The sequence below is a fragment of the Nycticebus coucang genome, chromosome 15 (genome assembly GCF_027406575.1).
Source record: "Nycticebus coucang isolate mNycCou1 chromosome 15, mNycCou1.pri, whole genome shotgun sequence".
Lineage (NCBI taxonomy): Eukaryota > Metazoa > Chordata > Mammalia > Primates > Lorisidae > Nycticebus > Nycticebus coucang.
This window is the reverse complement of record NC_069794.1, coordinates 83,065,501-83,078,414: the sequence shown is the minus strand read 5'-3', so window position 1 is coordinate 83,078,414 and position 12,914 is coordinate 83,065,501. Positions and strand designations below refer to the sequence as shown.

At 38.3% G+C, this 12,914-nt stretch overlaps 1 protein-coding gene across 5 annotated transcripts in view; it reads right to left on the bottom strand.

The window, feature by feature from the left end:
• Positions 1–12,914, bottom strand: part of FRY (FRY microtubule binding protein) — a 486,067-nt gene that overhangs the window by 115,903 nt on the left and 357,250 nt on the right. For all 5 annotated transcript variants that reach the window (XM_053563486.1, XM_053563481.1, XM_053563483.1 and 2 more), the window contains 8 exons: positions 12,729–12,911; positions 10,828–10,914; positions 8,402–8,661; positions 7,787–7,976; positions 7,057–7,181; positions 2,315–2,372; positions 1,383–1,474; positions 921–1,093 (listed from right to left, as the gene is read on the bottom strand). In XM_053563486.1, coding sequence (XP_053419461.1) covers positions 921–1,093; positions 1,383–1,474; positions 2,315–2,372; positions 7,057–7,181; positions 7,787–7,976; positions 8,402–8,661; positions 10,828–10,914; positions 12,729–12,911 — 1,168 coding nt within the window. The remainder of the gene's footprint in view (positions 1–920; positions 1,094–1,382; positions 1,475–2,314; positions 2,373–7,056; positions 7,182–7,786; positions 7,977–8,401; positions 8,662–10,827; positions 10,915–12,728; positions 12,912–12,914) is intronic.

Genomic DNA, 12,914 nt, shown 5'->3' with positions numbered 1-12,914 from the left:
GAGGATTGGTAAGAAGGTTACTAACAGCAAAATAATGAGAAACAGAGACAGTGGTTGAGCTGAGTTCTGCCTTTTGGTAATTATGTCCCAAATTTGTAATTGGAACAATTTTTACAGCAAACTGTCCAGCTGTTTTATTTTCTATGCTTCTATTAGAATGAAAACATTTGATACGTATTTATGCTATGAAAGGTAATTGTATAAGGTAATGTTAAACTAAATGTAATATGTAGTAAGCTATATAGAAATCTATTCAATGTGTTGCTAGGGGAGAGTCAGAGAGCAGGAATATTGCTGACATTACTTGTTCACAGATTAGCACAGAGATAATGTGAAAATAATAAGCCTGTGTGACTGTTCCCTCTGAATTACTTCCTTCCTTATAAATATCACATAAGTGGGGCAGCACCCATAGCTCAGTGGGTAGGGTGCCGGCCACATATACTGAGGCTGGTGGGTTCGAACCTGGCCTGGGCCAGCTAAAATCAACAATGACAACTGCAACAAAAAAATAGCCGGGTGTTGTGGGGACACTTGTAGTCCCAGCTACTTGGGAGGCTGATGCAAGAGAATTGCTTAAGCCCAAGAGTTTGAGGTTGCTGTGAGCTGTGATGCCACAGCACTCTACTGAGGGTGATACAGTGAGACTGTCTCAAAAAAAAAAAAAATCACATAAGTTCATTTTCAGATGGGAACCAAAATAAAGAATAGAAATGACCGGCATAATGCCATATTTAATTCCTATTGTTCCCTTCCCAATTCTGGTGCATTGTAACAATCTGTTCTCAAGTGTATTCCCAAGTATCTTAAATAAATAATTACATCCAAGACCTGTATACAGGCCAGTGGGATTAAAAAGGAAAACACAATAATAAAATAAATAAACATGAAAAGTAACTTGCAGTGATGTATCATTATACCTGGAACACACTGAATCAAGTTGGCCACCATTGCACTAAAATGTGCCCGGATATCTTTAAGAATTTCAACTTCTTTGTCATTTTCTGCTTCGAGGAGCATGCGGGTCAAGTCTACGTATTCTAAGAACAAAGCTCCCAGGGCTAACGTATCACGTTCTAAAGCTCCATTTGTGCTGGAATACAGAAAGAGGTTAAACTTTTAGACGGTCAGTCTTTATGTCCAAGTGGTACATGCTTCGTGAAAAACAAGATTCACTGTCAGAAATCACACACCAAACTTGTTCCTAAACTATAGGCAGCATAAATAGAAGGAAAAAAGAAAAGGAAAAGCAAGCTTTTTTTTGACTCATCTTAGTAAATGATATCATATTTAAAAAAGAAAACAAAAGAGAGAGAAACACACACACACACAAAAGACCAGTTTGGTAAGGAGAGATCAACTCGGTAGAATTTTGACGCTACCTGTCACTTATTACACTAGCATCCGCCAAAAGTTCAAAAATTCGAAGTAGTTGTAGCCTCAACAAGTCTCGCCGTTCTCGGCGTTTCTTGTTCTGTGTAGAAAGAGGTGATATCACTTAAGAACACAGGCAAAGCAATATTTACTGTAAAAACTGTATGAAAGATAGGCCTAATTGAGTCCATTTCCATGCTCTAAGCATAAAAGACAACAGGTAGTTTTCTTTCTTCCAAATCCTTAGAGAAAATGCTTGCTATTACAGGCTGTAAGAGAAACAGATCGTAAGTGGGTCAATAAATATTTATTGGGAGGGCAGGTTGAGAACTAACCTGGTGCTCCCAGTACCTGCTGAAAGGCTCAACAATCTGAAACACATGAAAGGGACAGGGATGCTCATAATGCCCCCAGCCCTTGGTCCCAGAGGTAACACCATTCGTTTTCAAATTGCTCAATTTCTTCTATTTCTTGTGTCATAGCTACTATATGGGAAACTGATTTTTTCTTTTAGTCTTATTATTTTTATCCTAGTACATTGTAAGTTCATTCTTTTCAGAATTCACTTTGAGGAAGACAATGTTGAGGAAAATGCTTCCTATGCCAAATAAGACAAATTACATTCTTGGTCCTTCAACTCTTTTTGAATAACAAGCAAACAAACCAAACACTGAAATCATGTTGAACTCAAAGAAGAGGACAATGAGTTTTCATATACGTGACTATTTAAGTTGTTTTGCATTTGTACATTTAGGATATGAAATCCATAGAACTAAATTCTTAATACTAAAAATAATAAAAACAACAAAAGTTGAAATATTAAGTGTCATTATTAAAAAATGATTGAGTGTATTCTTTAGGGGAAACTATTTGGCTTGGTTGAAATTCACACCCTTGTCCAAGTAAATCAAGCGTCAGTGACTTAAATTTAAAATCTTACCTCTGGTCTTCGTTCCAGGGCTTCTTTCATTAATGGATGAAGTTCTTCTACCAATTCTCTATGGAGAAAAGAGGGCAGCATTTGAAATTTATTGTTATGGACGACAAACTGGTCACTAAAATCCTGTATATCCACTGAGTCCTAAATCATTTGCTTTTCTCACTTTGCTTATTCTAACATCAAAATCTCCACTGACCTCCTGATTTCCAAACTGTGGTTTGAACTGGAAACAGGTGATGGCCTATACTTCACGTTATTGGTTTTAGTTCCAGTGCTCTGCATATAACTTTGGTTCAATACATATTTATTGACTTGATTTTGATTTAATATTCTGGAAAAATCTATGGCAAAAAACCCTTTCTGAACAATGAAACAGTATTTTCCAAGTGTTTACTAAATTCAAAGCACTTTATTACAAACGATGGAACTGAAGATGAATAAAATTGAGAAATTGTACAGAAATTATCAGTCCAGTTAGAGGAAAACAAATGGGTGTAATTACTATGTAATACCTCTGGCATCTATGCTCAGGAGACTGACTTCTAGCTGATTTTATAAAGAAAGTCTTTTTGGATTTCAGAGCCAAATTTCTTTATCTGAGATATATGATAAATACCAGTATGGCAAGTACTAAAATAGTGAAGTTCTCATAGAAGTCTTTATCTTTTTTTTTAATTTTTATTTTTACATATACACGTGTTAATTAGGCTTCCATTTTTTTTTTGCCTTCACAAAATTAAAAAGACTTAAAATATAATAATGATAACAATGTTTAAGATAAGGATTAGAAACAAAAACCTTGTAAAGAATGAATGAACATGAATACATTCAGAAAAGAAATCAGACAATTGCTACATCGAAATATTAAGCAATAATAATAATGTAAAGAAAGTAACATTAACATTGTCAAATAAGAGTATGTCTACTATAGAATGCTTTGACTCTGAGATTCAGTATGGAGTCATCAGCTAATTTCTTCTTATTTTTTTTTTAAGTATCAGAAAATAGACAACTAATATTTATAAATAAAAGTAAAAGATGATTTCAAAAAACAGATCATGCTAAATCTTATAGACAATAGAAAAAGAAGAAATACATCAAAATCATTCTATTTGATCTGGGTACACCCGACATTAAAGTTGGAGAAAATACATTATAATAAAGGAAAAATTACAAACATATGTCACTTATAAATGAGGATACAATACCCTAAACAACATATTAACATGTTGAGTTAAAAATTAATATTTAAGTAATATACTTTGGTCAAAATTAAAACCAATTTATGTGAAGATTAGTCACTATTTTCTTTTTTTTTCTTCTTTTCCTCTCCCTCAGCCCCTCCCTCCTTCTCTGTCTGCTCTCCCCTTCCCCCATGCCCCACCATGTCATTAATTGTCTTCAAATCAAAACTGAGTACATAGGATTCATACTTCTCCACTCCTGTGATGCTTCACTAAGAATAATGTGTTCCACCTCCACCCAGGTTAGTACAAATGCTGAAAAATCTCCATTTTTATGGCTGAATAATATTCCATTGAGTACATATACCACAGCTTACTGATCCATTCCTGGGTTGAAGGACATTTAGGTTGTTTCCACATTTTGGCAATTGTAAATTGGGCTCTGATAAACAGCCTAGTACAGGTGTCTTTATAATAAAAGGTTTTTTTTCCTTCTGGATAAATGCCCAGTAATGGGATTGCAGGATCAAATGGGAGGTCTAGGTTGAGTTCTTTGAGGTTTCTCCATACTTCCTTCCAAAAAGGTTGTATTAGTTTGCAGTCCCACCAGCAGTGTAAAAGTGGTCCTTTCTCTCCACAACCACGCCAGCATTGGCAGTTTTGAAATTTTGTAATATAGGCCATTCTTGCTGGGGTTAGATAATATCTCAGGGTGGTTTTAATCTGCATTTCTCTAATAATTAGGATGATGAGCATTTTTTCATATGATTGCTGGCCATTTGTCTGTCATCTTTGGAGAAGATTCTATTCATCTCTCTTCCCCATTGATGTACGGGATTGTTGTTTTTTTTCTTGTGAATTAATTGAAGTTCTGTATAGATCCTGGTTATTAAGTGTTTGTCTGATTCAAAATATGCAAATATCTTTTCCCATTGGGTACGGTGTCAATTTGCTTTGGTTGTTGTCTCCTTGGATGTACAGAAGCATTTCAGTTTAATTAAATCCCATTTGTTTATTATTGCTGTTGTTGCTATTGCCATGGCAGTCTTCCTCTTAAAATCGTTCCACAGGCCAGTATTTTCCAGTATTTTTCCTATTCCTTCTTTGAGGATTTTTATTGTTTCATGCCTTAAATTTAAGTCCTTTATCCATCTTGAATCAATTTTTGTGAGTGGAGAAAGGTACGGGTCCAGCTTTTACATGTGGATATCCAATTCTCCCAGCACCATTTATTGAATAGGGAATCTTTTCCCCAGTGGACGCTCTTGTTTGGTTTATCGAAGATTAGGTGGTTGTAAGTCGTTGATTTCATTTCCTGGTTTTCTAGTTGATTCCAAATGTCTATATCTCTATTTTTGCGCCATACCATGCTGTCTTAACCACTATGGCCTTGTAATTGAGCCTAAAATCCGGTATGGTGATACTCCCGGCTTTGTTTTTATTACTAAGAACTGCCTTAACTACATGGGGTTTTTTCTGGTTCCACACAAAACACAGAATCATTTTTTGCAAGTCTTGAAGATAGGATGTTGGTATTTTAATGGGGATGGTTTTGAATCGGTAAATTGCTATGAGAAGCATAGCCATTTTAATAATGTTGATTCTTCCCAGCCATGAGCAGGGTATGTTCTTCCATCTGTTAAGGTCCTCTGCTATTTCCTTTCTTAAGGTTACATAATTTTCTTTATAGAGGTCCTTCACCTTTTTTGTTAGGTATATTCCTAAGTATTTCATTTTCTTTGGGGCTATGGTGAAGGGAGTTGAGTCCTAATTAACCTCTCATCTTGGCTGTTGTTGGCGTATACAAAAGCAACTGACTTGTGGACACTGATTTTATATCCTGAAACATTACTGTATTTTTTAATGACTTCCAAGAGTCTTGTGGTTGAGAAGTCTTTTATCTTGCATAGTAAAAATACATCTTTCTTTTCTTTCTTTCTTTTTTTTTTTTTTTTTTGAGACAGAGTCTCACTCTGTCCCCTGGGTAGCGTGCCATGGCATCATAGCTCACAGCAACTTTAAACTCTTGGCTCAAGAGATCCTCTTGCCTCAATTTTTCTATTTTTTTTTTTGTAGAGACAGAGTTTCACTTTACTGCCCTCGGTAGAGTGCCGTGGTGTCACACAGCTCACAGCAACCTCCAGCTCTTGGGCTTATGTGATTCTCTTGCCTCAGCCTCCCGAGCAGCTGGGACCACAGGTGCCCGCCACAATGCCCAGCTATTTTTTTTGTTGTTGTTGCAGTTCGGCCGGGGCTGGGTTTGAACCCACCACCCTCGGTATATGGGGCCGGCGCCCTACTCACTGAGCCACAGGTGCTGCCCCAATTTTTCTATTTTTTAGTAAAGACAGGGTCTCACTTTTGCTCAGGCTGGTCTTGAACTCCTGAGCTCAAGCAATCCCTTGCGTTGGCCTCTCAGAGTGCTAGGATTACAGGGTGAGACACTGCACCGAACCCTAAAAATATGTTCTAATCACATTAACACATACCTTATATTGCATATTCAGAGGGTGCCAAAAGTATACGTACTTTATGAAAGCAAAAACTATATTAAAATTGTAATACTCAATATATACTAATAACAAAAGATGAACACAAATCATGTTGAGCACCTCTTGTAATTGCAGAAGCCAAACGTGTCTTGAGTATTACGCAAAAAGTTCTTAGGTTCTTTGGGAAAGAGTCCTTGGGGATTTCAGGGATTCTTATTGTTATCTTCTTATCTATCCGCATGATGCTATGTCTTAACTAATTAACCAATGACTGGTAAAACACTGGTTAACTGCCACCTACTGGGGTCAGAACTCACTATTACTTTTTTTTAAGGATAAAATCTGACTCTAACCATGAAATAACCTAATAGGTCTTTCTCAATTGCCTTTAAAATGTTTTGCACATCTTTATTTTTCGAATAGGGTTACTCATAGACTGCTGCGAGTGTTCTCTTTTCTCACATGGAAAATTTCATTTAAGATTTTATTTCTCCTTTCAGATGTTTATTGCTTAGCTAACGTCATCAGAGGCAGCCCAAACTAACATTTTATGATACTTCTTTCAAAAGGCTCTGACAGCTTCAGACAGAGAGGCCATATGACTGCAGATATGAATAAAGAATACAGAAAGCCATGTATGCTGGTTCCATTAAGGCAGACATATCCTATGGAAAGATCAACTAACGGCACAGAACACTCTGGAAAATGTCTGTGTGTAAATGGCATGGCAGGCTGTTATTATTTTGGCATTGTAGCCTCCCATTGTGGACTGAGGATCGATGCTGAAATACCTTCATTTGTATTTATCTATCAAAAACAAAGCTTGCCAGCGAACTAAACTCTGAGAGGTAAAATCAAAGTTGCCACGACTAAAGGCGAAATGTGAGGTAGGTGCAAGGAATGCCTGTTACACACACACCAACCAAAGAAAGAACAAAGAGAACCACACAAAGCTTATAAACTCTCCAGGCACACGCCAACATGCAGACTCAAACTTGAGTGAAAAGGGGATCTACGAGGGGAGCCGCATATATGAATTTAGAACAACTCATTAAAACTACTGTACCTGAAAACGAGGGAATTTGTTCTTCCAAATCCTAAAACTAAGGACTCTGTGATCTCAATGCTCTCTAGTCTCATCAAAGGCACCAATTGCTTTAACAGAACGCCCACCGATGGTGTACCGATGGCCTGAAACAAGTTGATTAAAAGTGAAAAAGAGGTAACGTGGCAACCGATGGTTCCCCTCAGCAAATGGCGATTCCACATTGTAACGATTTCCAAGTACTGAACCACATCCCGAGGCACTGCCATCGTATCAGGGAAAAAAGAAAACCCCACAAATTTCATATAGCAAAACAAATGCATTTTTCACCTGGGACACAGATTCTAAACAAAATTTTGTATGAAACTCTTCTTTTTTAAACCATTTAAATCTATAAAACCATCTTCAACAAAATAATCAAGGTATGGTTGAAAGGTGAATATTTGGTGAGGAGGGAGAGAGATGTGGTGTGTAGGACACGAACCAAACCTCAAGGCATAAATAAACACAAGTCACTGTATGGTCTTAAGCACGTTTCTTAACTTATTTTTATCTTTGGTTCCCTACTTATCAGGGAAGAGCAATAAATTATTCACATAATCACTCAATGGAATTTAGAAATGTACAGGATGAAAATCTGATCCCATAATACTCCAGATGGCAGGCACAGTGCAATTTGCACTGTGAACTCTAGACAAACAAGCTAAAAAAAAACCTTACAGAATAATTCTTCTGAAGCATGTCACGTCACCTTGTTATCGTAGCTCACTGTACCATCGGGTGTGGTTGCCATTATCTCTGGAGTGGAAGCTCTTAGGTGTCCTGGGCTCATAATACTGGGTTTTGCAACTCCAAAACAAAGAATAAGGTAATTTCTCCACAAGGTAACATAGTTGTCTCCACTGCCGGCAGTGCTGGTTTTCTTGGCATTAATTGGGCTACTAGAAATATGGAGTGAAAAACAAGAGTGAAACTGAGTTCTGGATTTTAAATATCCCATATTAAATAAAGATCAGATCATAGGAAATGCTCTAATAGAGATAAACAACTGTCCATCAAGGATGTTGGTCAAAGCATATCCACATTGTCTGAGAAGTTGAGTAGGAGAAATTTAAGAAGAAATTATTCTTTCACCAAGAATAGTCTGAGATTACAGATTTAGACAATCATATTGATTATTAAGTTAAAAAAACCCTCAAGCTCTAGATAAAATCTTTTAAATATGATTTGACTTAATGTTAAGAATTCTCTGGGGGAAGTTCAGAAATCTGAGATGATCATCATACCCAATTCTTGCATAAAAGGAAAATTTAAGAGGCCAAATGGTAAGATAAGAAAAGCAGAGGAAAGCACATGGATCCCTTACTTTGGGTCCACCAGGGGCATCACTGACTGGAGCCGAGTGAAGGCGTAAGGCCAGGCGTAGCTGAGGGCTGTTGGGCAGTGTTTGGGCAAGTTCTCCTGCCGGAGGAAACTGAAGAGGCAGAGGACCCAGGGGTCTTTGACAGACTGTGCAAATATCCAGACATGGGAAGGGCTCTTCACGTCATAATGGCTATTGACCAGGACTGCGTTCCACTCCACCAGCCACTGAAGGTCCACGTTGTGGGTCAGCGGTAACGTTGCCTGCAGGTACAGAGGGGAGGTGGTGAATCAAAGGTGAACTGAAATTCTTCATCTTCACAGGCTCCGCCTGAGTGTTCTTTCTTGCAAAATGCTTTTCCTGACCACCCCTGCATGGGGCTGGCTTTGGATCTGGACACCCATCCTGCACCCACCTCATATGACCTTGGTGTGCAGTCACCAGTACTTCCTGTGCTACAGGATAAGCAGCTTAAGGGCAAAGTTTAAGGACTGGGTTCATGTTCTGGCTGGTTAAATGTCACATACCACTGCTCAGTACACAGAAGCTGTTCACAAAGTATCCGTTGAACAGACACATGGCATTAAAATAAACACATGATTTAAACTCAACCATGGATTTACCATTTTAAAATCCGGAGAAGTTATTCATCTCAAGATTCATAAATGTGTTTTTATCCCTGTAATTAGTACCTATTTAAGGTGTGATTTTCTTTATCTTTACTTAGTCTGAAATACCTTCCCTTTGATTTATAAAGATGGCTAAACACAATTCTTTTTAGAAAAACCATTCTACTGATGATTTTTGAGATAAGATACCTACTTATTCTTGCCCTCTGGTAGCAAGCCAAAATAATATATTTCAAAAGCTCTTGAAAGATAAATATTCATATTGATAAGTTCTTATATTTCATTTTATTTTAAGTCCAGGTAAATCAAAGCTCAGGGGACACCAATTTTCAAATAATCTGGCTGCCATGATGAGAGGAAATTGCCTTTATGTTTGCTAGGTGTCTAAAGTGACGCATTTTATCTGGGGGTACAAGCGTTACACCGGCAGCCTCAGTGGTTAATGGGGCACAAGGAGCAGACTGGGGCTGTAGAGCCTGAGAAATGAGGTTCCCAGACAGACGCTGCCCAAAGCCTGTGACCTGGTACAGACCATCCCAGCTCTGCCGTAATCTATGAGTTGGGAATCATGGCGCTCCTCTCACCTAATCTCTCAGGGAATTATGTGAGACAATAGCTGTAAAAACACCTGGCCCAAGGCACACACTGCTTCTCCCACTCCTATCCCCTCCTTTAAGCTTCTGTCTAAGTGTAGTATTGCTGACCTAGTTACTCCCTGCTCACGACTGTGACGCCAGGAAAGAGAATGAATGAACGTGCATGAACAAAATAGTGACATCTGTGGGCAACTCTGACATGTATATACAACAATTGAAGTTAACGATTTGATTCAGTCTGTCTCCCTAAATTAAAAAAAAAAAGAAAGAAAGAAAAAAAACACCACTCTACACTTAGAAATTCTCAAAGAAGCCGCTCTGCTTCCTCATAGGTCACTGTTAGGGTCTGCACTGTTATTATTCTGACTAGAAGCAAGAGGAGGGCTACTGAAAAGAGCAGTTCAAGCTCCGAGAAGGCCAGGGAAAGCACACAGATGTCTTTAGATGTTGTATTCATTTATAATTATCTGGCAGGCATCTGCATCAGGCATCAGTAATATGGATTCTGCAAGGAGTCCTGCCCTGCCCCCCTTCAGCTATTTCACTGAAACCATGCCAGGTCCTATTACTATACTTTTATTTTTTAAAAGTCAGATAACCAAAAGCAGTTTCAATTTCCCTTCTACTTGTTCAGGAAATTGAAAGCTGCCAATATGCTTTTTAAAAGGAAGAGTGTATTTGGGCAGCAGATAAAACTCTCCTGGATTCAGAGTCCAAACAAGGTCAAGTCTGGCTCTAACACTTTCATTCTATGGAATTGTGGACTGACCCCCTTCACGTTTCTCAGTTTTGATAACTGGGTCAAATAAGACAATACATGTGAAAGCATATTGCAGAACAGAAAGCAGCCACACAAACAGAAGTTACACAGCAAGTCTAAAGTAAAATATTAAGTCTTAAAAGTACAGTAAATAAGGCAAATTATTTGTTGTTAGGAACCTTGAGCAACTCTTCTTGAAATGCAGTTCGTAAAATATTATCTATGTTCCTAAGGCTCAAATTTTGTTTGAAATTTATCTGACTTTCTCCTAAGCTAGCATTTGAAAAACCAGTCTTATTTTTATAAGTACCTTTGGGTCACTTTATTAAGCTGACATAAAGGCCTGATTCTTCCACATACTGTGTGTGTGTGTGACTCTTTTTCGGATTGCTCCAGAGCATGTATCTAAAAGCCACCAGCAACTGGGATCAAATGTGTACTTACCGAATCCGAAACTGCTACATGAATAAAACTTTCAAGAATGGAAGAACTGAGGTGATCCATGACATCAATCATGGGCCTGTCGTCATCCTGTACAAAGGGGAGGTGATTACTTTCCATGGGAAAATGAATCCTCCCCACCGACCCCACCACCTCCATCTGGTTCATGAAGCAGAACAGCATGTGAGATGGTGATAAGGGTTTTCTCACAGAAGAGCGAGTGCCCAGATGGCGAAAGGCAGTGAGTAAAATTCCCTGTGGTTCTCAGCTCTGTCTTCCAAGTTTACTGGAAGATAATTAGAACTCCAGTTTCACATTGTACTGAAAAGACATACACCTGAATTTCCAAGACTTGCATGTGAGAGTCTAAATACTTCCCAGTAACACAGCTTGTTCACTAGAGGGTTCATGTTAATTTCAAGGAATGAAACCCCCATGAGGACATGCTATGTCATTTGAAGTCACAGGACTGCTAAATTAACTGATACATTGTTAACTCTGATGGAATTTTAGTTCTGCAGAAACTAAAGACTGACTATGTGTTCTTTGTGGTATTTAGGTGGTCTACAGCTATTTAGTAAAAGAAGCAAATTGGAAAGGTCAGAAGAGAGGGTTTCTTAGTGAAAATTCTTCTACATGAATAATATGTAAGTGAATATATACACAGTTGCTGTTATAAGAAACCTGGAAACATAAAATTACTTACTTACAAGCCTATGGGAAAGCCCAGGAATGTCTGTATTCATGCGTGAATAAGAATGGCTTAAGGAAAGTTGTGGCTTGTCAAAGAAAGCAACATATGAGAAATATCCCTAGCACAATCTGGCTGACTAGCAGTTAAGAATACGGGGTATGATAAGCAAATATATGGATATGGCTCTGACTTCTGGCTCTGTCATTTCCTAGCTATTGACTTGAGTGAAGTAAGGCATTTACTTCCCTAAACCTCAGCCTCAGTACCTGTCGATTGGGATAATAACAAACCCAAGTCTCAGGTTGTTATTAGGGTTAAATGAGATACTGTAAGGCAGCTAGGGCAGTGCCTGACACATATAGAGCATTATTATCCTTACTTTCATAATTAGAAACATAATGGAGGCTTGCTAAAACAGCACATGCCTCAGAGATTTACCAGGTGCCAGAGATGTGCCTCTGGAATGTCTCAGAAATCTACCTGAAGAATGTGAACAGAAAGGACGGTGATGAGCTTGAAAATATGGGTATTTTGTAAAAAAAAAAAAATGATTTAAAGGATGGACATGGGAAGTTGCAATTTTCTAAAGAAGCATGTGACATTAAAAGCTGTTGGTTTTTTTTCCCCTTTCATCTGCTAAGGGTTTGGCCCCCTGTGCCAGGAGGACACACACGGCAACCTCTGAACCAGGGTGCATAGCAGTTGACCAAGTGTGGGGGCTCAGCCGGAGGTGACCGTGCTTAGCAACTGGTTCCTTCTCCCATCTCAAGAGGACACCTTTCTTCTGATGCCATCCTTCTACCATCATCAATATTGAATAACTTTCAATTATCCAGACTATTTGGTACCTTGATCATTTTAAATGGGATGCTTATTTTTTTCAAGTTTATGATATCTTCTTAATTAGATGAGTGCTGGACCCTAGGAAGGCAACAATCCATAACCAAAGCTCACTTCTTATCAAAGCAACAACCCTTACAAGACCAGAAATTATCTTTTCTCAGAAAAGATGACTTATCTTGACTTATTTTGAGTAGATCCAGGATGCCGTTACATAACTACAATCCCAAAAATGAATCAAAAATGATGTATGGACACGATGTGTGACATAAAAGTGTATAAAGTAGTAATGCATTATTTGGAGTTTTTAGTGAAAATTTTAAAACAGTTGCAAGAAATGAATTGGAAAATTCAGAAGAATCATCCATACCTCAGGCTGACCCAGGGCAATAAATAAAGCTCGGATTTCCTTGAGTATTAAAACAGACAGTTTACGTGTGGCCACTTGGAAACTGCAGAGTAAAACCAGAGCAAACCCTTCTACAGCATGGAGCACGCTGCAGTGGGGACCTCGTTCCGACTGAGTTCTGTGGCTGGAGCCATTGGGAATTAGCTG